This window comes from Osmerus mordax, chromosome 11 (assembly GCF_038355195.1).
Source record: "Osmerus mordax isolate fOsmMor3 chromosome 11, fOsmMor3.pri, whole genome shotgun sequence".
NCBI lineage: Eukaryota > Metazoa > Chordata > Actinopteri > Osmeriformes > Osmeridae > Osmerus > Osmerus mordax.
In genome coordinates this window covers 12477639-12498816 of record NC_090060.1, presented here as the reverse complement: position 1 = coordinate 12498816, position 21178 = coordinate 12477639, and the positions used below count along the sequence as shown (strand labels likewise).

Genomic DNA, 21178 nt, shown 5'->3' with positions numbered 1-21178 from the left:
CACATTTCCCCGCCAGCACATTTATTCCATGTTTCGTTTAGGCCCAATAAAGGGACTCTTTGTTGTTTGTACATAATTAGCTTTCAAGGTCACTCTGTCTCCTGAGGGTCAAAGACATAATTGGCCTCCGTTGGATATTAAAAAATACCACCATTTATCTTCGAACACACAGATGTGTGGCTGTTTTATGTTTTTATCGTACACACCAAACTGCCTGAATTGTTTCATGTTTATGTATGTTTTTCAGCCTATAGATGGAACATAATTTAGCATGGTCAAACACAGAAACAAAGCACAAAGAACACAGAAACACCTACTCCATGGTTTTAGTGCTGTGCCCCATGTCAGCTTCCTGTGCCCTGACAGTAGCTGGATTTGTTGGTAACCTGTAACCATCTAATGTTTTTTTGTAATCATCAGCACTACAGTTTAACGATTGCTGTAAATGATTTTTTTTCTCTCACAGTACTGTGAAAGATGCTTAATTGCCAAACAGAATAGCCAATCTTGGTTCTGATGATGCTTATATTTAGTAGCAAAGCTCATCAAAATACACATTATGTATCCAGAATCTGTAGTACCCGATTCCAGATATGGGAAGAATTTAATCTGGCGAAGGCATTGTGATGCTTTGGCCAATGTTCTGCGAGGAAACCTTGGGTCCTGCCATTCATGTGGATGTTACTTTGACACATGTACCACCTAAGCATACTATGTAGACCCTTTCATGGAAAAAATATTTCCTGATGGGAGTGGCATCTTACAGCAGGATAATTCACCCTGTCACAAAGCAAAAGTGGTTCAGGAGTGGTTTGAGGAACACAACAACGAGTTCAAGGTGTTGAGTTGACCGCCAAATTTCCCAGATATCAATCCAATCGAGCATCTGTGGGATGTGCTGGACAAACAAGTCTGATCCATCGAGGCCCCACCTCACAACTTACAGGACTTAAAGGATCTGCTGCTAATGTCTTGGTGCCAGATACCACAGCACACCTTCAGTGGGCTAGTGGAATCCATGCCTCAACGGGCCACGTCAGGGCTGTTTTGGTGGAAAAAGGGGGACCTACACAATATTAGGTAGATGGTCATAATGTTATGGCTGATTGGTGTAAATCCCCTTGCCAGAACTCAACCTGGTTCCTCAAGTCTTCAATTTGAACTATAACAATTGGGTAGTGTGGTTCACTGAGGGGTGAGAATGTGCAGGGTGCTGATGTTGATGTGCTGCCTGTGGTTGGGCCTCATCAGGAAAAGGTCAGAGTACTAGTGTTTGAAGTGTTTGTGATGCATTACAAATGGATTGTTGGAACATCCAAGGGGGGGAAGCACAGCTTCTTTCCCCCTACCCAGCCCCTATAGACCCATTGGGCCCCTGGCCCACAACCCAAAGCCCTCAGGCATGGAGCCCCTAAAAATGCAGCCTCTTGCCCCTGTCTGCCCTCAAGCCTCCTGCCCCTGCCTACCCTCAAGCCTGGTCAGAGGAAGCTAATAGGCAGCTCAGTGTGAACATTCTGGAGCCAATAGATCTCAGCAGTGAAGCTTCAGGAGTGAGCCTGGCTTCAAGACCTGATTGAGATAACTCTATTGAGAGCTGTTTGGGTCAGTGATCAAGCTGGGGCATGCGACACTGCTCAGGAATTAGATTGGAGTCTGCAGGACTGGTCTTTGGTGAAAGCAGATATACATTTTGTGTCAGTTGAAATGAAGTAATGTGGCTGACATGAAGCTGTCCAATGAGAGGGAAATTAAACACTTGATTTCAACTGCATTAACAAAATCGGTGTCGAAACATACTAAAGCCTGACAAAAATGTAATTTTATCGGTTTTCAGGTATCTTATCAGTATTACACAAACTCCTACTCGCCAGACAAAAATGTACCTATTTTGAATTTCCAAGCATAATACTGCAAGAAATGTATGAGAAAAATGTCCAAGAACATGTGCTCTTTAGATCAGATAACATTTATCTCTAGAAGGTGTTTTCTCTCCCAATTTGCTTTTGGATATTTGAGCCAAAAGAGTTAGAGAAATATCTGTAAACTTGTCCATGCCATATAATTTATTAGACTGCATTATTATGGCAGGCAGCAACAGCAGCAAGGGCTCTCCAATCTGCATTCACAGCACAGAGAAAAGTCCTCATTCTAAGTAATGCACCATTCACTCACTCTTATGCTGGAGCACTGACAAGCTGAAAGATTTCAAATTGTTCCATGCTGATGTGCTCTCACGGCCAAATGAGACAATCTGGCCACTCATGTTCCTGGATGTGATGAACCGACTGATTTGCAAACGGTGGAAATGCTGCACCTCTCAAACCTTGCCTCTGAATCACTCTCTTCCAATGCTCATAATTCAAGACGGCATATTGAGATCAGTCGGTACTCCTAATCTTTTAGGCTAATGAGCAAATGTCTACATCAGAAAATGTTTATACTGTATCACTATATGCTCCAATATTCAGCACTATCAATGGTGTTTTCTTGCATCTCAAATGCAATCTTACATTCTGTATAAATGCTAATTGGGGGGGAATAGATTTGTAGTGAATAACCTGTAACTCTATTGGCCTACATCCTTGCTTTTGCCTGCAGGTATGACAGTTATGGCCGCCTGACCAATGTGACTCACCCCACGGGTAGGATGAGCAGCTACCGCACGGACTCAGACAGCTCTGTCCGAGTCCAGACAGAGGGCTCCAATAAAGAGGACATCACGGTCACCACCAACCTATCAGCCTCCGGCACCTTCTACACTCTTCTGCAGGGTGAGTATCTGAACAGTATGAATGTTAATTATACATTTAAATGATGAAGTACAGAATTCAATATGAACTATATGAAGTCTTGTCACTTGCAGATATGAGTGTTTTTGAAGAAGTGGTTGAGTACTATTGGTGAATAAGCCTAATTAAGTCCTAATCTTGATGTATTATGATTGTATGTGAACAGTAGGCAGAGTAAATACAGGTTTTTTTCTTCAGTCCTGCCTCCCACTCACAGATCTGAAAGTCCATATTGATTTTATGTCTCCAAACTTGATCTATAAAAATGCAGTTTTGTCAGCCCAGAGGTCCTCTGTTTAGGAAATCCAATCAGTCAGGACTAGACAGAGAGTGCAAGGGGGGGTCTCAGGCCCAAGCCTTGTGTCCGTGAAATTTCTTGCATACTTGGGCATTTTGGTATCCTGTTTTGTGCCTGACCGACTGCTGCATCGATTACCAGTTGATAGCTTTGAACTCTCCAGCCCTGGTTCAATTTCGAAAAGAATGTAAAGATTTTTTCCTTACTAGCATTTGATTTGAAAGAGTCCTCCTCCCCCTCCACATTGATTGGATGACTCTCCTAGGGCAGAGTGAAAGGGGAGATGATAACCCCTGGTGGCTTCATGCGGCAGCGTGAAATGGTCACCTCACTGTGGTGACCTTGTGTTGGACATCTGCTGGCAAAAGGCACTGCGCCAGGCACGCCTCTGTTAATTAATTCACCATTGTCCGCTTTGTCAACTAACACTTCCATAATCACAGAACAGGTAGCACTCTCTTCTCTCACACGCGTATACTGTCAATGTAGATTCTGGCACACTTGGTTGTGTTGACTTTTATAGCGCACCTGGTGAGTTGTGTATGTATGTGTGGGTTACAGAGATGATTTAATCTCTTGAATCGTGCATTCACCCTGAAACTGAAATTACAACTAAATGAGTTTGTGAATGAAAGGGGAATGTTTAGTGTAGTCGTGGTGTCAGATGCACTGTTCCACATCTGTAGTTTTTATCAGAGTACAACCTCTGTGTGCAAAGTCTCTTCCTGGCTAAGGTACAGACAGCCCCTCCTACCTACTGTACATCTTATGTATGCATTAGTGTGAACTCCATGTTCAGCAATATTCCCTTGTTCCCCTGGCTATCCCTGTTACACATTGTCACAAACCATTTCAACCATAATAAATAACCGTTTATAATGGATGTAGATGGTCGAAAGATGGTTTCAACCAGATGTTCCACCCTTGACTAACAAAGATGTAAAAAGGCGGTTCTGAAATGTTGCACTTGTTCACACCTGACATACTCCACTGTAAATAGGCTAGATGTATGGTTTGATTGTTTTTCCATCCAACAAAATAAAGTAATTAGTGAACTGTCTGACAAGCCATTAATTCTCAACAGCTGTTAATGAGAGTCATATTCATCTTGGTCCCTGCCAGTGCTCTGATAGGAGGCTAGAAGAGGACATTCTCTGATGAATATATAAGAGGAGCTCTCAGGAAACATTATTCTCTGCTCTGGGTCTTGTGCTGCTAGTCACCTGGGGACAGTGACAGGAGCTCTGTGTGCTGTGTGGCCACAGGCAAGCTATCTGATTTTGATAGCTTCCACTCCCATCTCCTTTAGGCTACAGGAACAGCTGTAAAACTTCGCTTTATTGGTGCTGTGAAACCTCCCTCTATTTGTCTTTGTTGTCACAGAACAGCCATCCTCACACCTTTTGTGGTTAAATACTGCTTCTAAACGGGCTGTGGCTGCACAGCCATTTTAGATCACAGCAATGATGATTAGGACGTTAGATATGATTAATTTATTGTGATTGGTTCTTGAACAAAATGTGTTTGTCTTAGAACACAACCCCAATCATACTTGTGTACATATGTTTAAACCTCAGATCAAGTCCGGAACAGTTATTACATTGGACTGGATGGCTCTCTACGTCTGGTGCTGGCCAATGGCATGGAGGTGTCCCTGCATACAGAGCCCCACCTGCTGGCCGGCACTGTCAACCCCACAGTCAGCAAGAGGAACGTCACCCTGGCCATCGACAATGGCCTCAATCTGGTGGAGTGGAGACAGAGGAAAGAGCAAGCCCGTGGTCAGGTCACCGTGTATGGACGCCGGCTTAGGGTAAGGCTTATTTAACAAACACACACACTCACAAATGAACAATCCCAAATCAGAAAGGAGGATTTATTTTCCTCTATATCATTTTTGGTATATTTTCATTGCAGCACCAAGATTGGGTTAGTGAGTCTAAGAGTCCCAGGGCAGTATATCTTTGAAAACATTAATACAGTGACCAAGTTATTTGAAGTGTTGCACTGCAGACAACCTTAACTTTCACTAATAACATGGAGTGTTTAGCACAGTCCTGCAGAGATCAGAGAAGGTTGATGTTGTCACAGAGTGCCGCCATGCACCGGTGACCTGGGCCAGGTCATTAACCCTTATTTTGACAGGACTTTCTCCTTGCCTCTGTTCCATACCTGCCGCAGCAGCTTACAATACCTTCTAAGACGGTTGTGCACAGCACACACACTCACACACACAAACACATACAGCACACACGCATAGAACCTCACACACGTTATGGATTTATGTTTTCTGAAAGAAAACAGTGAGGTCTTGTGAAAAGTAGTGTCATCTTAAATTTCAGCAACACAGTCAAACCTTTAGAGAGGCAATAACAGAACCAATCAATCTATGTGACCTAGTTGGCTAGCAGCCTCAGTAAGCTGGCCTTGCTGTGATAACGCTGTAGCACACAGAATATCTCCGAGACCCTATTTTTATAAGGATAAACACACTATTTCTTTGTAGAATGTGACGAATTACCAAACATGAATTGAGCCTGAACCTAAATGTATTCACGGTAAATGTCATTGTTTTTGTCTCAGGTAAAGCAAACTAAATCTTTGGTTAAGATAGCTGAGTGTGGCTCTAGCTCTGGTTGGTGACATGGCTAATGGGAGGTGCCACTTTGTCTGTCATTGGCTGTTCATTTAATGGTCCTAACATCCCTTTGGAATGAAAGCCTCTAATGTATGTAACAGACAATGGCCTCAGGGGTGAGCTAGGAAATGGGAGCAGCCTAATGGGGAGAAGAGGGATGAGCTGGAATCATTGAGCGACCTTGAGTGGCATGTCAAGTGATATTACGTGGGTGGCTGGGTGAGTGTGTGGCGGGGTGGGGGAGGGCGGGGGGGATGCGTGAGAAAGAGCAAGGAGGGAGAGGGAAGGTGTGTGGGTCATTCTGGGTGTTTGTGCATGCATTGTTGTCAGGGATGTGAATGTAAATCAACAAAAGCAAGGACATTGAGTGTCTGCATGTTCCTGTCTGAGCTTGTTTGTGAGTGTGTTTCTTTAAATATATATTTGTGTGTGCTGGGTCCCTGTGTGTGTTGAAATGTGTATGCCACGTTCTGAAGCTAAAGGGGTGTTTGGCAGACGTTGCTTTAGCCCTTGCCTGCCACAGTGACATGTGCCGCTCGGGTCTTCCCTAGCCAGCAGGAGAGCTCATGATTTATGCTGCCAAGGCACCGAAATTCTGTTTCTCTCCATGGAAACGGGGCCGCCTGTCAGCTTGAGTAGTTTGTAAATGTAATAGGGAAATCTTTCTGGCTGCCACTCTGTGGAGCCTAGATCCTGAGCTGCTTCATCTGAATAGGGAAGCAGAGACAAAGCTTGTTCTGTCTGTACACAGCTTGTGGTATCACTGTGTTAGCTTTGCATTATCCCAACTGTGTCCTATACCGCTTTCCAATAACAGAGTCCACATATCTGTGCATGTTTGTTCAGAAACTGAGCAAATAAGATTATATTTCTTATCTCACCGGCAATGCGACCACAAGAACAATGCAATACATATGCCCAAGCTAATATTGAACATGAAAAACATAGATTTGGACTTATTTTAATTGGACTACAAAATGATTGTGTAAATGTATTAAATTCTATAAAAGAAATGTTTTTGATTATGGTAAGAGGTAATTAATGGTAATTAACTGAGGTTTTTGAAGGACATGTTTGATTACTCCCTAAAGATAATTAGGCTGATTTATGTTTTTGAAAGTTTGAATGTAATATAAATATGCGTAAATAAAACATTTTAGCTGGACATTTGGATGTGAGGCGAATGCTTCCACCATCCGTGTCTCACCCCTTCTTGTTTAAGTCAGCATCCAATTTAAAACATTCCTCTTGAATGGGTTTCCATTCTCCAGAAGCCCAGAATATCTCTGCTGAAAACCATTGAACCAGATCTTGTTCATGAGGATCCCTGTCTCTCCCATTTTTTCCTATCCACCCACCTAATCAATCCCACTATGCAGATCACAACACACCATCTCTCCTGTTCTTTCCTGGGAACAGAACACTCATCTGCAAAAAATAGGAGTTTCATGTTTTTGATCAGAGATGGTGGAAGTTACTACAAAAACCTTGAATATCTTCAAAATAACTTGTCATCTTTTGTATAGACGGATCCATCTCAATGTCAGATCAGAAAACAATGGATAAATTGACTGTCTTGTTACAGTATCTTCCATTGAGGCTTGGGAAATTAGGAATGTCCCTTTTTAATTGTTTGGAGTCATTACTGTTGTTGCTTCAGCCTTTCAGGGAATTAATGATGCTATTCCTGTGCACACTCCTTTTTGATGTCAAATAATCCTCTCTATTAGGTATTGGAGACTTTAATTGGCCCCAGTGTAATTGTCCCTTCACAAAATAGAGACCTGAGCCAGCTCATTTTCGTTTGAGGAAGGGGAAAGGAGACTTAACAAACCACCAGCCCCTTGTGACTTGCTCACTGATGCCAAGCCACTAGAGAAAGGCCAGAGGCAGCATTCAGAGTTGTTTTAAGACTCTACTAATCCCCGTAGAGCTGTGCCAACCTGTGTGCCAGGCTACCTGATGGGTAACCAGGCATAATAATCAGAAAGACATGAAGGCAAACAGAAAGAAAGAGGGTTGTGATGGATGGAGGATGGAAGGAAGGGGAAGGGAAACTGTTTAAACATACTGTAGCCTTTCATTTCCTTCTGATATCCTATTTGTTTGTTCAGACACCCGCTCATTTTAACAATCGTGTGCCTCCCCTTGCGTCCCCTGTCCCTGATTTCTGCCCTGCTTTTCCTGCATGCCTTCCATTAGTCAGATTATGCTGATTGATGCTGCTGCTGTCGCTTCATTTATACTGCAGCACGGTTAGTCTCAGACAAAGCCTGGCAGGGGCTTCCTATCCAGGCTGACCTGGACGTGGCCTGTGGATTACTATGTTGAGAGGAGAGCCTTTCTGCTCTGATCACAGTGTGTGCAGGGGTCACCGAGGCCTCAGGCATTAGCATGGTGCAGAAACTGTGAAGTGGCATTCAAACAATGTTCTGAGCCTTTGACTTCTTCCTTCGCAAAGGAGTGGAATTGATTATTCTTACTTTTTTCCAATTTACAGAAATAGCTAAGGAAAGTGAGTCATCTATGCCTGATAATTCTTTTCTGTCAGTATAAAAAATGATTTTAATGTTCAATGTGGCTCCTATTTTCCTTGCATGAATAAGCACATCCACTGAATTTTTACACAAACAAAGAAATATGGTAATTCCTATAAAAGCATCACTTCAATGATTTATGTACTCTTGAGATTTGACTTCTATTGTAATTATTAAAGAATCACACTTAAGGTAAGGTTTTAGATTTCTTCACAGGCTTGCACTTCAGAAAACATTGCTCAAGGAAGGCTCTCTTCAATCCTTGTTAACTACCAAAACACATTGCTTCGCTCTTCTCTCACATTATTATTAACTTCAGTAGTGGCAAGAACTTTGAACTGACTCTGTCCCCTGCTTCTTTCTCTGCCACAGGTTCACAATAGAAACTTGCTGTCACTAGACTTTGACAGAATCACAAGGACAGAAAAGGTTTATGATGACCACAGGAAGTTCACACTGCGGATCCACTATGACCATGCTGGCAGACCCACACTGTGGGCACCCAGTAGTCGCCTCAATGGGGTCAACGTCACCTACTCCCCAGGTGGACATGTGGCAGGGATCCAGAGGGGAACCATGTCAGTACGTATGGAGTACGACCAGAATGGAAGAATCACATCCCAGATCTTTGCTGATGGTAAATCGTGGAGCTACACCTACCTGGAGAAGGTAAACAAGAGTTTGCTGCTGATGGAAAATATCCCCTGTACAGATGGGAGATCATCTTGATTTCTCTGTTTCAGCCCTGAGGGATTTGTCCAAAAAGAGCACTTAACAGGAGCTTTGACACTGTGGTTCAAAGTTAACTTTTAATCCTCCAGTAGGGTTGGATAGTTTTGTTGCATATTATCCAATTCTGGCTTCAACAATTGTTAAAGTGTAATAAAGGCCTGTCTGGTGCTCTTGGCAGGAATTGCACAGTGTTAGTGCAGTCTGACAGAACAGCTGTACCTAAAATAGCTTTGAGGATCAGAACAGAGTAAATTACGCAGTTTACTTATCTTTCAGGGGAATGTAACGGGCTTCAATTTGCAGACTTAATCATTTAATATGAAAATGCCATTGAAAATGCCCCAGTTAGTCTGAAGTCAGTTTAGCAACTCATCACAATCATTGAAACACAGACACCCTGTTGTGACAGTCTTAGATGCAATTTCAAGATATTGTTTATTTACCCAAAAGACTTCTCATAGAAGCCCGTTTTTGTGGAGACTGTGAGAGACTCAGTGTTGAGACCAAAAGAGCCCCAAACACAAGGAACAAGAAGATGTCTGTTTAGAAAATCATGTCTTCAGGACATTGTAGCAGGACTATCTGTAGATTTATTTTCAACCTTTCTAAACATTTTAATGTATTTCTTTAGTTATAGCATGACAGGGAGGAAATGGGTGGATATAAAGATGTTCTAGTCTAACTTGCATGCCTAATAAGCATTGTTTACCATGAGAAATGTACCTAACTTTACCTTTTTGGCATACTTTCATGTATTCTGACCTAATAATATACTGTACAGCATGCACACTGTTGTAAGTACATACGGTAGGTGATATTATTACATATTATGAATTTATAGGAGCTGGAAGTACTACTCTTGCAAATTGTGTGAAAACATTTTCTCTCTCTTTTTCTTGACAGTCCATGGTTCTTCTGCTCTACAGTCAGCGGCAGTACATCTTTGAGTTTGACAAGAACGACCGCCTCTCCTCTGTCACCATGCCCAACGTTGCACGGCAGACCCTGGAGACCACACGATCCATCGGTTACTATAGAAACACCTATGGGCCGCCAGAAGGCAACGCCTCCGTGCTGCAGGACTACAGTGAGAACGGCCAGCTGCTACAGACCACCTACATGGGAACAGGCCGCAGAGTCATCTACAAGTACGGCAAGCTGGCCAAAATGCTGGAGATCCTGTATGACACCACTCGGATTGCCTTCTCCTATGACGAGGCAGCGGGCATGCTGAAAACAGTCAACCTGCAGAGCGAGGGCTTCACATGCACCATCCGCTACCGCCAGATAGGACCTCTCATCGATAGGCAGATCTTCCGTTTTAGCGAGGAAGGCATGGTTAATGCACGGTTCGACTACGTCTATGATAACAGTTTCCGGGTCACTAGCATGCAGGCCGTCATCAACGAGACCCCTCTGCCGATTGACCTGTATCGCTATGACGATGTGTCTGGAAAGACGGAACAGTTTGGTAAATTTGGCGTCATCTATTATGACATCAATCAGATCATCACCACAGCAGTTATGACCCACACCAAGCACTTTGACGCCTACGGCCGGGTGAAGGAGGTGCAGTACGAGATCTTCCGCTCTCTCATGTACTGGATGATGGTCCAGTATGACAACATGGGCCGGATGGTGGCCAAGGAGCTGAAAGTGGGGCCTTATGCCAACACGACTCGCTACACCTACGAGTATGATGCAGATGGCCAGCTCCAGGTGGTCTCTATCAACGACAAGCCCCTGTGGAGGTACAGCTACGACCTTAATGGCAACCTCCATCTCCTCAGCCCGGGCAACAGCGCCCGCCTCACGCCACTGCGGTACGACCTCCGAGACAGGATCACTCGTCTGGGAGATGTCCTGTACCGGGTGGACGAGGACGGCTTCCTCAAGCAAAGAGGGAATGACTACTTTGAGTACAGCTCCGCCGGCCTTCTGATTAAGGTGTACAACAAGGTGAGTGGGTGGGCCATCACATACCGCTACGATGGACTTGGCCGGAGGGTGTCCAGCAGAAGCAGCGTGGGTCACCACCTGCAGTTCTTCTATGCTGACCTTTCCAGCCCCACCAGGGTCACCCACATGTACAACCACTCCAGCTCAGAGATCACCTCACTCTACTATGACCTACAGGGACATCTGTTCGCCATGGAGCTCAGTAGTGGAGATGAGTTCTATGTGGCCTGTGACAACATAGGAACCCCACTGGCTGTGTTCAGCGGCTCAGGCATCATGATCAAGCAGATTCTTCACACAGCTTTTGGAGAGGTGTACCTGGACACCAACCCCAGCTTCCAGCTGGTGGTGGGTTACCAGGGCGGCTTGTACGAGCCTCTCAGCAGGCTGGTCCACATGGGCCGCAGGGACTACGATGTCCTGGCTGGTCGATGGACTACACCAGACCACGAAGTCTGGAGCCGCCTCAACAGCAACAACATTGTTCCCTTTAACCTCTACATGTTCAAGAACAACAACCCCCTGAGCAACAACCAGGAGACTAAGTGCTACATGACAGGTGAGTTAGAGGGACGCCAGATGCAGACAGAGTGAAACCGGTTCTTCTGAAATGATCCCTTTGATATCTTTGGAATTCAAAATTACATTCTAAAAATACCTTCTACCACACTAAAATATAGTCCCTCTCAACATCAAAGTGAAAAACAGTGTGCCCACTTTATGGGTTGTTTTGAGCATCTTCACTGCTTTTGCTGTATTTTGTCCATTTCTTTCCAATAGCTATAATTTTCATTTGCCTAGTGCTCAAAGCGAACTATAGTGCACAGCCAAGTCCCCTCTGTTGTTGAACATTCAGGTCTCTTCCCAAAAATATCAAATCTTTCTTTGTTGCGTCTGTGCAAGGGGGGGGGGGGAATGGCAGTCGAAGCTCCCCAATGGAGACGGAGAACACAATGGGCCTATAGAGGCCCAGGCTACGGGCTGCTGTATCAACCTCTGTTGTTAGAAGCACAGCCACATTGGTAGAAGAGAGCAGTATTATGAGGGTACTCTACTGTCACGTCACTGGGCTAGAATACATCCTGGCAAAACATATTGCCTAGTTGACCGTTATGGCTTGTTCTCTGCTATTTCCAAATCTTAACTCAAAGTCCCCTAATTGAAAAGTTACTCATACAGTCTTTGTCTTTATGATTTTGCCAGTTGCATTAATAAGTATTTCCAGATATTTCAGAATAATTTATTTCAAATTTTTCGAGTGGTACAGTTGAATAAAATAAGGTGCTATTTGCTGTATTTATGCTAAAAGAAATCCTGAGTTTGCCTGTAATCCTCACTTAAATAGTGGGGCATTCAGTTCTGCAGTCCACTAGTTATTCCAAGCAGTGTTAGATACCAGAGTGGGTCTGCCTCAATTGTGATTGATGGTGCTGACATTTCCATTCCATTCACTGAATTGCTATGGTCCTTTCATTGTCCTCAAACAAATTCTTATTTAAAATAGCTTTGTCAGGTGGCACAATGTGGCATTACAGAGCTTTGACAAACGTGCACCCAAGTGTCAATGCAATGATTCTGCTGTGACAAATATTGCTTGGGGCCAAAATATTGGAAAAAAACTGCTTTCAGTAATGTTCGTTCTATCACACCAATTGATTGGCACCTTATAAAGAGAGACACATTTCAGTGATTAAACAGCTGTGTGGTGCTGCTCCAGAGTTGACATAAGACAGCTGATGATCAGCATGAGAATCTATCCCAGATGCCACTTAGATCCAGCTGTGTCAGTTTTAGTGCGGCACCTGTAGCGGGGAGGAATCTTCTCTCCGCATGTTGCCACAGCCTTGCATCATAAACTAATCATAGCTTGTCCAGTGTCTGACAAAAAATCAAGTGTCCTGACTGTGAGTGGAGATTACTTCAAGGAGACAACCACTCGACCTGCAGTGTCAAGCGTTTAGATGAATCCCTCTCACTGAACTGTAGGTTCTCATTCAAACCAGAAAAGTTTTTGTGCTGTAGATAATACAGTCTGTTTGCGATTAGTAATTAAATGTTTCTTATGACACAATTTTTCTTCTGACAGATGTCAACAGTTGGCTAGTGACATTCGGGTTCCAACTGTACAACGTCATCCCTGGCTACCGCAAACCAAGCACAGATGCCATGGAGCCATCCTATGAGCTGGTCCGCACCCAGATTAAAACACAGGAGTGGGACAGCACCAAGGTAAACCTGTTTCTCCTGCCACTCTTCAGTCGAACAGCACACCTCGCCTCACACCATCCTCGCCCACGACCGCTCCTCTCCCCTCCAACTTCATTAGCAGGAAGCCAGGCTTTCGGAGGGCAGACGCCCAGGGGAGATGGTCCGACCCAGCCACAGCTCAGTGAGCCAGGTCTCAGCTCTTGGCCCTCATCTCAGGGAATGGGGTCAGGCTAAACAGCTCTTGTAATTGTCCTGCCATTAGGGAAATTCACTCCTCGTTCCCTCCACCACTGGCCATTGATTTCATCTCGGTCTTACACTCTCAGCCCGAGTCAAAGAGGCAGCAGACATGCTCTGATTCGTGCGTTTATCAGGACCTTTAAGTCGCCTCCAAGTAAGCTGAATTATTGAAGAGGCTGCTGCTGTTGTTATCTTGGGTTTGGTTACAGCCATGTAGAATGCTACCCATCAGGAGGGCTGAGAGGGTGGCGGGCCACACTAGCTTTATGCAGAATGTCACTCAGTTATACCTTAAGAGGATAGGCTTTCATGGCCATTAAGTCAATAAAAAGAAGAGCTGTCATCCTAAAAGCCCCTGTGATGATATCACTGCGGATGTGTAACTTAGCTCCTGAAGCTACTAACTTTTTACTTCTTTGTTTTAATTCACCCAACTTTCTTTCCAATAGCCACTTGTTGGGCCCAGCCTAGACTAACAGATATTGTACGACATGCATGTTCAGTGAGCAAGGGTCAAACCTCTGTCTACTATTAAACCAACATTATTGTCTCTCGTAACTTCATCCAAACAATTTTTGTTTACATTATGTTCACGTATTAAAGGTATTTTGGCCTCCTGTATTGCTCAAACTCTGTATGCCCTATACATGGAAAAACTAGCTTCTGATATATCTTGAGTTCCCACCCAGGAAAATTCCTGATGTTTTACATGTTTCAGAGGAAGACCAGTTAAACGAAAAGATGGCACACAGGTCTTTACAGCCTGCTATGACCAATTAGACCTGTACAGTATTATTGTCAAATCAGCCTTCCTTCAGCCTTACCAGTTAAATACAGAATATGAAGCCAGATCCTGCTGTGAACATCTACTAGTAATGGACTCCAAGAGGTTGGTTCCTATAAGAAGCCCTAGGGACCCCCCATGTGTGCCTGCCCATATCTCCAGCTCTGTAGGGAGCCTCTGAACTCAGCCCGATGCCTCCTTCAAGGCAGTCACAAAGAGGACAGATCTAATTGAATTCAAAGGCATTCCACATATTTCCATTTCAAATGTTAGTTTCTGCTTCTGAAGAGAAATGGAATAAATGCATGAATGTCGGGGAGGATTCATTTATTTTCAGGCGTACAATTTCCATGCCACAAAATTCAGGTGATGATCCTGACAGAGGCTTTGCTGTTTTACTTGCTTGGTTGTCACCCCAGACCTGACAACTATTCAATGCCTGTAAGGCAACGCTCCACTGCCATTACTCACACATTTGCTAAAATTACTTAATTCATTTAACTGCTTTAAAAGGAATTGCTTTTGTGGAAATTTCACCATTGGCGTACTGACATTTAAACTTGCAAAAGTATCTTTGATATTTAATCTCATCTACAATGTTTACAAGAGATCTATTTTTACACTGGACCCCGGAGTGTTTACTGCAGGTAATATGTGAAAAGTGAAAAGGAAGTTAGAGATAATGAGTCATTATCCTGTGCGTCGAAGACATAATGATTATATGCTACAGCAAGGGCCACCCCTTCTGAACACACATCTTCTTTCGAATTAAACTTGCAAAAGCAGTGCTGAAGGCTCTGTTATTGCTATATCGCTCCTCGCTCCAGATAGCCAAAGCAGCCTAATTAATTGTAAAATTCTTTGAAGCATGAATTCAGCCCTTAAACTGTACATTATATATCCTGTAAACTGGCAGTATTGTACAGACCGAATGGAAATGTGCATGGCTCCCAATCTCCTCTCATCCAGGCTCATATTTCAGCATACAGCTGAAGCAGCATACAGATTGAAACATGGCATGAAGCGTCAGACAGAGGAGTCTGGCAGAGCACCAAGCTCTATCGTGGACTCTGAGCAGTGCTGCAGGCTGATTGCACCCCATGCTATGTGACTGATGCTTCTGTGGGATGTCCCAGGAGCCTGCTTCAGCAAAGTGGCAGACATGGTCCCCTTCCCCAGCCTCCCTCAGGTAGCTGACCAAGGTCACAGCGCTAGCGCAGTAAACAAACATGCAGCGGCATGGTGTGAATTGTCCCTCAGGCCATCGCTCCCTCCCACTATTCCCTGCATCGCAGCTGAACCCCCTTCAGCCCCTTGCCAGTGGGGTCGTGCGACCCCCACACAGTCATGGGACTGACTGGCCAGAGAGGCTGGTCTCAGCCGTCAGCTCCCCTGCCCCCCTCCCATCCTCAGACCCATGTTCAGCCCAGAGGGAGGAGAGAGGGAACCAGAGGCCAGCAGAGAGACCAAATTAGAAATAGTTTTTTGGAGGCTGGGTGCTTGACAAAACCTCCTTTTAGCCCCAATGGCAGCTTGGCAGTAGACACTGTCAGCAGGCTTGTTGTTCTGTTCAGACCTGTCTGGGCCGATGTCTCGCTGTGGGCCACCCGGCTCCCATCTCATATAACTGGCCTAGCTCTAATGCCCTGTTCTCCGCAAGGAGCATATATTATCTCATCTAAGAGTGCAATGAATTGGCTTTACATAAAGAGGAGGAAAAGGCCTCCTGGTCTCTTTGGGAATTAAGTAAATTCACAGCCAACTCATTCCCTTTTCATTCTTTGTTTAGCCCAGTGTGGCTGTCAAGAGATGGCAGTTTTACCCATAATTTATTTTTTGCTTGTTCTGTGTCCATTGATCCTCCTGTCTTATGTGGAGGGAAAAAATATATGAAATAAGTGAAATACACAGTACCATATAATTGTATATATTTTGTTTATTGAAATTATAATGAGTTATCAATGGGTCTCCTTAAAGAGCTGCAGGCTACCAGTCAACAGTATGTTGTTGTAATGAAGTCATCATGGATCACAGCTTAGACTAATACATATTGAAAAGAACCATCCAGAGGTTCAATCAATTTGAGTTTTTATTTTACTTAGCTGGTAGAGCAGAACTAATTAGGCACATTTGTTCATGACTTTAGGATTTGTTTTGATAGAATGTAATACATAAAAAAAAATGTTGTCAGGGATTGGAAAAAACAAGTAGCGTACATTCAATGCAATGGCAACGCTCTGAATCATTTACAACCTTCAAAACATGTAAAAATGTTGTCGAATGATCCACATAAGACATGTTAACATGAAAAATAATGCCTTGTGTTCCAGTGTCAGAATACAAAATATGAAACGTTTGAAGTGTTAATGAAGCAACATGATTCTCACTTTTGCAAAGGGAGCAGCTGAATCTAGAAATAATAGTCGGTGTCTGGTTGCATTTTTCCTCCAAAACCATCAGGAAATAGAGCTTACACCAGAGTATAAGCAAAAGAGAGGTGTGAGGTGCTTGATGAGTAGGATATTTTTTAGCAGAAAAGGCCTGTCAAAATGTATTAACTGTAAAAATGAAAATGTAAGAAGTTTCATGCCTTGCTAAAAATAATAACACCAATGTTGTTTCGTTTCATTATGTGAGTCAAATGTTTTAGGATGTTATGACTAACTCAGGCATTGTGTTGTTTTGCAGTCTCTCCTGGGTGTGCAGTGTGAGGTGCAGAGGCAGCTCAAGGCCTTTGTGAAACTGGAGCGCTTTGGACAGATCTATGGTGCCGCCAGCGCTGGCTGTCCTCAGACCGAGGGCAAGACGCTCTTTGCCTCCGGGGGCTCAATTTTCGGCATGGGCGTGAAGTTTGCCATCCGAGACGGACGCATCAGCACTGACATCATCAGCCTGGCCAATGAGGATGGACGTCGCATGGCAGCTGTCCTCAACGATGCCTTCTACCTGGAGAACCTCCACTTCACCATTGACGGCGTGGATACACACTACTTTGTCAAGCTTGGCTCTGTGGAAGGAGATCTCTCCTTGATTGGCATGTCTGTGGGTCACCGCACACTGGAGACGGGAGTGAACGTGACCGTGTCTCAGGTCAACGCTGTGCTCAACGGCAGGACTAGGCGCATCACCGACATCCAGCTGCAGTACGGCCCGCTGAGTCTGAACACGCGCTACGGCGGCAGCGTGGACGAAGAGAAGGCCCGGGTTCTGGAGCTGGCCAGACAGAGGGCCGTAGTTCAGGCCTGGGCCCGCGAACGCCAGAGACTGAGGGATGGAGAGGAATGTTCCCGCCTCTGGACGGAGGGAGAGAAACAGCAGCTCTTAGGCTCGGGGAAGGTGCAGGGCTACGATGGCTACTATGTGGTTTCAGTGGACCAATACCCAGAGCTGTCAGACAGTGTTTACAATGTTCATTTTATGAGACAAAGTGAAATGGGCCGAAGGTGACATGAAAACCAGGCACCACTGACAAACTCAAACACCATATAAGGACTACTTGCCAAAGACAGTTGCTTACATGACCACTTTTTTTGTTTCTTTGATTGTCTTCAACTTGGTTTTTTGATATCGCTATATGGAAACACATGGTTGTTATCAGTTGCACTGCATTAACAGTCGAGTGCCCTTCTCCTTTTAAGATTCTTCAACAGTCTTTTCCCTGCAAGTGTGGCTGCTACAAGATGACATTTGGGACGCCTATGACTTACGTTTGCGACTCCATTTCTCTGTCCCTGTTGCTGATTCTGTTCAAAGCATTCTAAAGAGTGTTGGTAACGCATTCCGTACGCTGGCTCTTACTCTGCTGCCAGTCTAGCAGATTGTTATTCACAAGCTTGCTCCGTTCTGCCTTTTCTGCGCCTCAGCCAAGGAGAGACCCTCTCTTTTAATCGCTTGTTTTTATACTTGAAGACCCCATTCCTCCAGCCATTGATAAATAGCAAGTCTGCCGTCCATAGCTCCCTCATCAGGACCTCAGCTGAACTTGTCTAAGCACCTACCTTTGTGTAATGTCTCGTAATGTTACTTTTTAAAGAGAAGCCTGGTACTCATTTGTGGTCCTAACCAAGACAAGCTTTGAAGGCTCTAGAGCACCCTGACAGAGCATGCTGACAGCCTCTCAGTGGACTTTATACTGATTAAATGGCTGAATGAAAATGATGGTAATGCAGACAAAAGAAATATGAAGTCACTTTATGATGATTTTGTGTGATTATTCTTTACTTTTGTCTGGGATCTGCTGTCCATATAGAAAAAAAGAAGATAAAAGTACTCCTTATTTGACTGTGGCCAGACAACTCTATTATGAAAATACTAAAGCCAACCCTGTAAAAAAGATAATATGGAACTAAAATGTCCATATCACAACAAAGGATATTTTATGGGAATGGTTTTGAATTACCTTCGGTTTGGTTTTATAAATAGCTATATGAAATAACAGTATAACAAATGTGAATTCAGAAATGTGAACTATTGTCCCTTTTATTGCTAATTGTTGTACTTGAACAATACTTAAGGGTGTATCTACACTTTGAATAAAGTATGAAAATGTTTGGAAAGGTTATTTAGTTAAAATAATTACTTGTGTGTTTTTTTTATTTACAGAAGATGAAAGAATACATTATACTGATATACAGCAGTCTAAAACATACATGAATGGCAGTGTTTCTTTTAGTAATGTACTTTCTGAGCAGTATTTCTCTCTATATTCATCCTATCAAATATGCTCTGAGTGGAGAGATTGTCAAGGTGAGAAAAGATAAATTGCTTAAAAAACATCTAATTACTAAAACATTTCCTGGGTAGCCTTATTAAAACATTGACTGCTGGACTAGTTGGCTGAGCATTGTATTGTGGTGCAGTAAAGAACCATGAATAGCCTTTGCCCTAAGGGCTGCTCAGGGGTCAGTATCTGAAGTGCTCTGAATCTTTAGAGACGGTATCCAGCAGGACCCCTGGCTGCTGAAATGCATTAGACCTCCAGGTGTGTTAGTTCCACCCTGCAGACAAAATGTCTTAGATACACGCAAACCTTGGAAATCATCCTTTTGGACATAATGAGGTCTCTCTGATATGGTAGCTCCGGTGTCTAAGTCTTTCAGAAAGAAAAAATAAATGGGCAATCTTTTTAAAAACATAAATCAGTGGATTTTGGAGGATGATGTTAAATATGATGAAAAGGGTGTTATTGGTACAACAACTGGTTCTTTGGTCGTTGTTAAGATGGTCCACTGACACTTTTTGTTATTGCAATCAAGCACCTGACAAGGTTTATCGGGTGAATAAGTGTTTATCTGTACAAAAGTTAAGCATTCAGTACACAGTATTTTTTGCTGTTGGTTGATACCGTGACATTGAAGGAAAATTTCCATTGTGGAATATTGCACTGAGAACTGTTGCTTCATGAGGCTGTATCTTTTTCTAAAGTTAAACATTTTTGAGTTTCTATTTGTCAACACTGTGTTTTTAGCGCTTCTCCTTGACCTTGTATATAAGAAACAACTAAATAAGCTGTAAATTAAATGCAAATGTAGACACCTTTTAGAGCTACAGCAGTGATCCTGTGTAGTCTTTAGGTTTCAAAATAAAAGGAATATTTTGTGTTTACACTTTGTACTAATTCATTGTGTTTTGTAAGCTGCCGTCCTCAGCGCCTGTTTAAAAGGGTCAGTGCATGTAGCTTTGAATGTTTGTTTCTGTTAACGTGTCAGATCTCATGTAGTACACAATACACTTACTATTCCGCACTACAGTGCAACATGTATGTTGCTAACACACACAGAGTATGAAATAATATTGTTGTCACTGAAAGCCAAAGGGATGAGAGTGACTCCTTTAGTAATTCAGTGCCTAAAACAATAAACTGGGTATTAAAGTAAAGACACAATCGAATGCATTATGTGGACCAGGGCCTGTTTTCAACCCTTTTATATTAGTGTGGAAAGGGACGGACACATACTGTGTGCCTCAGGACTCTTCTGACAGTGTGTGGCGATGGCATGGGGCGTCTGTAACATTTACACTCACTGCAGGCAAGGATAGCACTTTGCCCAGAGGGAAGCTTGATGGACTGTTCTACCTGTGCACACAACACTCTGTTGTAAGTCTCTACACTGCATTGATCAGAGGAGGGGGAACAGTGCTTTCTCGGTATGAGGGATAAACAGCATGGGACATGATTACAACCTTGATATTTACTCTCCTACTCTGAGTAAAGTTTGAGTCTGTGAAGAACTGGTACAGAACCAAAGCTCCCTCTGGGCTGGGATTCCTGTATTATAGTGGCAGCTTTGAGGTGAACCTTCTGGCCCATGGTGGAGTGGTGTCTCTTAGGAAACGAGGAAGGCCTGCTGACTGATTTACCGTAAAATATTGAAATGGCCCTTGGCAAGGATGAGTTTAATTTTGATCATGTGTTAAACAGGATAAACACTATATTCCAAAAAACATTTATTCTGCTCTGCTATTATAATTTGCACTGCTAGTCAAGTCGAACACTTATTTCCATTGATTGTGTTTTTTTTTCCTGCTTTCTAATTTGGTCAACAGCATTGCCTATTTTCTGGACAGCTATCCTGCGTATCACTTTGATTTACTCTGGTCCCCGGTTGTGGTTGCAGAAGCAGCAGTCTGCTGCACAGAACAATCATGCTGTGTTGTCGACTGAGACTTTGCCTCTCTCTCTCACTTTACAATGGCTGACATTTAATCAGGAGAGGAAAGTGACCACTGGCCTGCATTTTCCTTGAATGTTTGTCTTACCTTTCAATATAACCACCCTCCCTCATGACTCTGATCCCTTTCTTAAGACTGAAACTCAGGTGATTTGTTTTCTTCTTCCTCTTTTTCCTGCAGATACTGAGGGATATCTACAGATTACTTTCATGCTCCATCTGCTTCCACTTGGTGATAATTTGAGCACTCTGAGTACAGTGTGGGGAAAGCACTGACAAAAATGCATGCCATTACTCAGTCACTAAAAGGCTGATTCCTACT

The 21178-nt window shown here is 43.5% G+C and overlaps 1 protein-coding gene across 1 annotated transcript in view; it reads left to right on the top strand.

Annotated features, from left to right (window-relative positions):
- tenm4 (teneurin transmembrane protein 4) overlaps nucleotides 1-17632 on the top strand; it is an 86903-nt gene extending 69271 nt beyond the window's left edge. The window contains 6 exon segments of the mRNA XM_067245796.1: nucleotides 2599-2771; nucleotides 4665-4900; nucleotides 8635-8931; nucleotides 9898-11512; nucleotides 13040-13182; nucleotides 16874-17632. Coding sequence (XP_067101897.1) covers nucleotides 2599-2771; nucleotides 4665-4900; nucleotides 8635-8931; nucleotides 9898-11512; nucleotides 13040-13182; nucleotides 16874-17632 — 3223 coding nt within the window.
- The last annotated feature ends 3546 nt before the right edge of the window (nucleotides 17633-21178 follow it).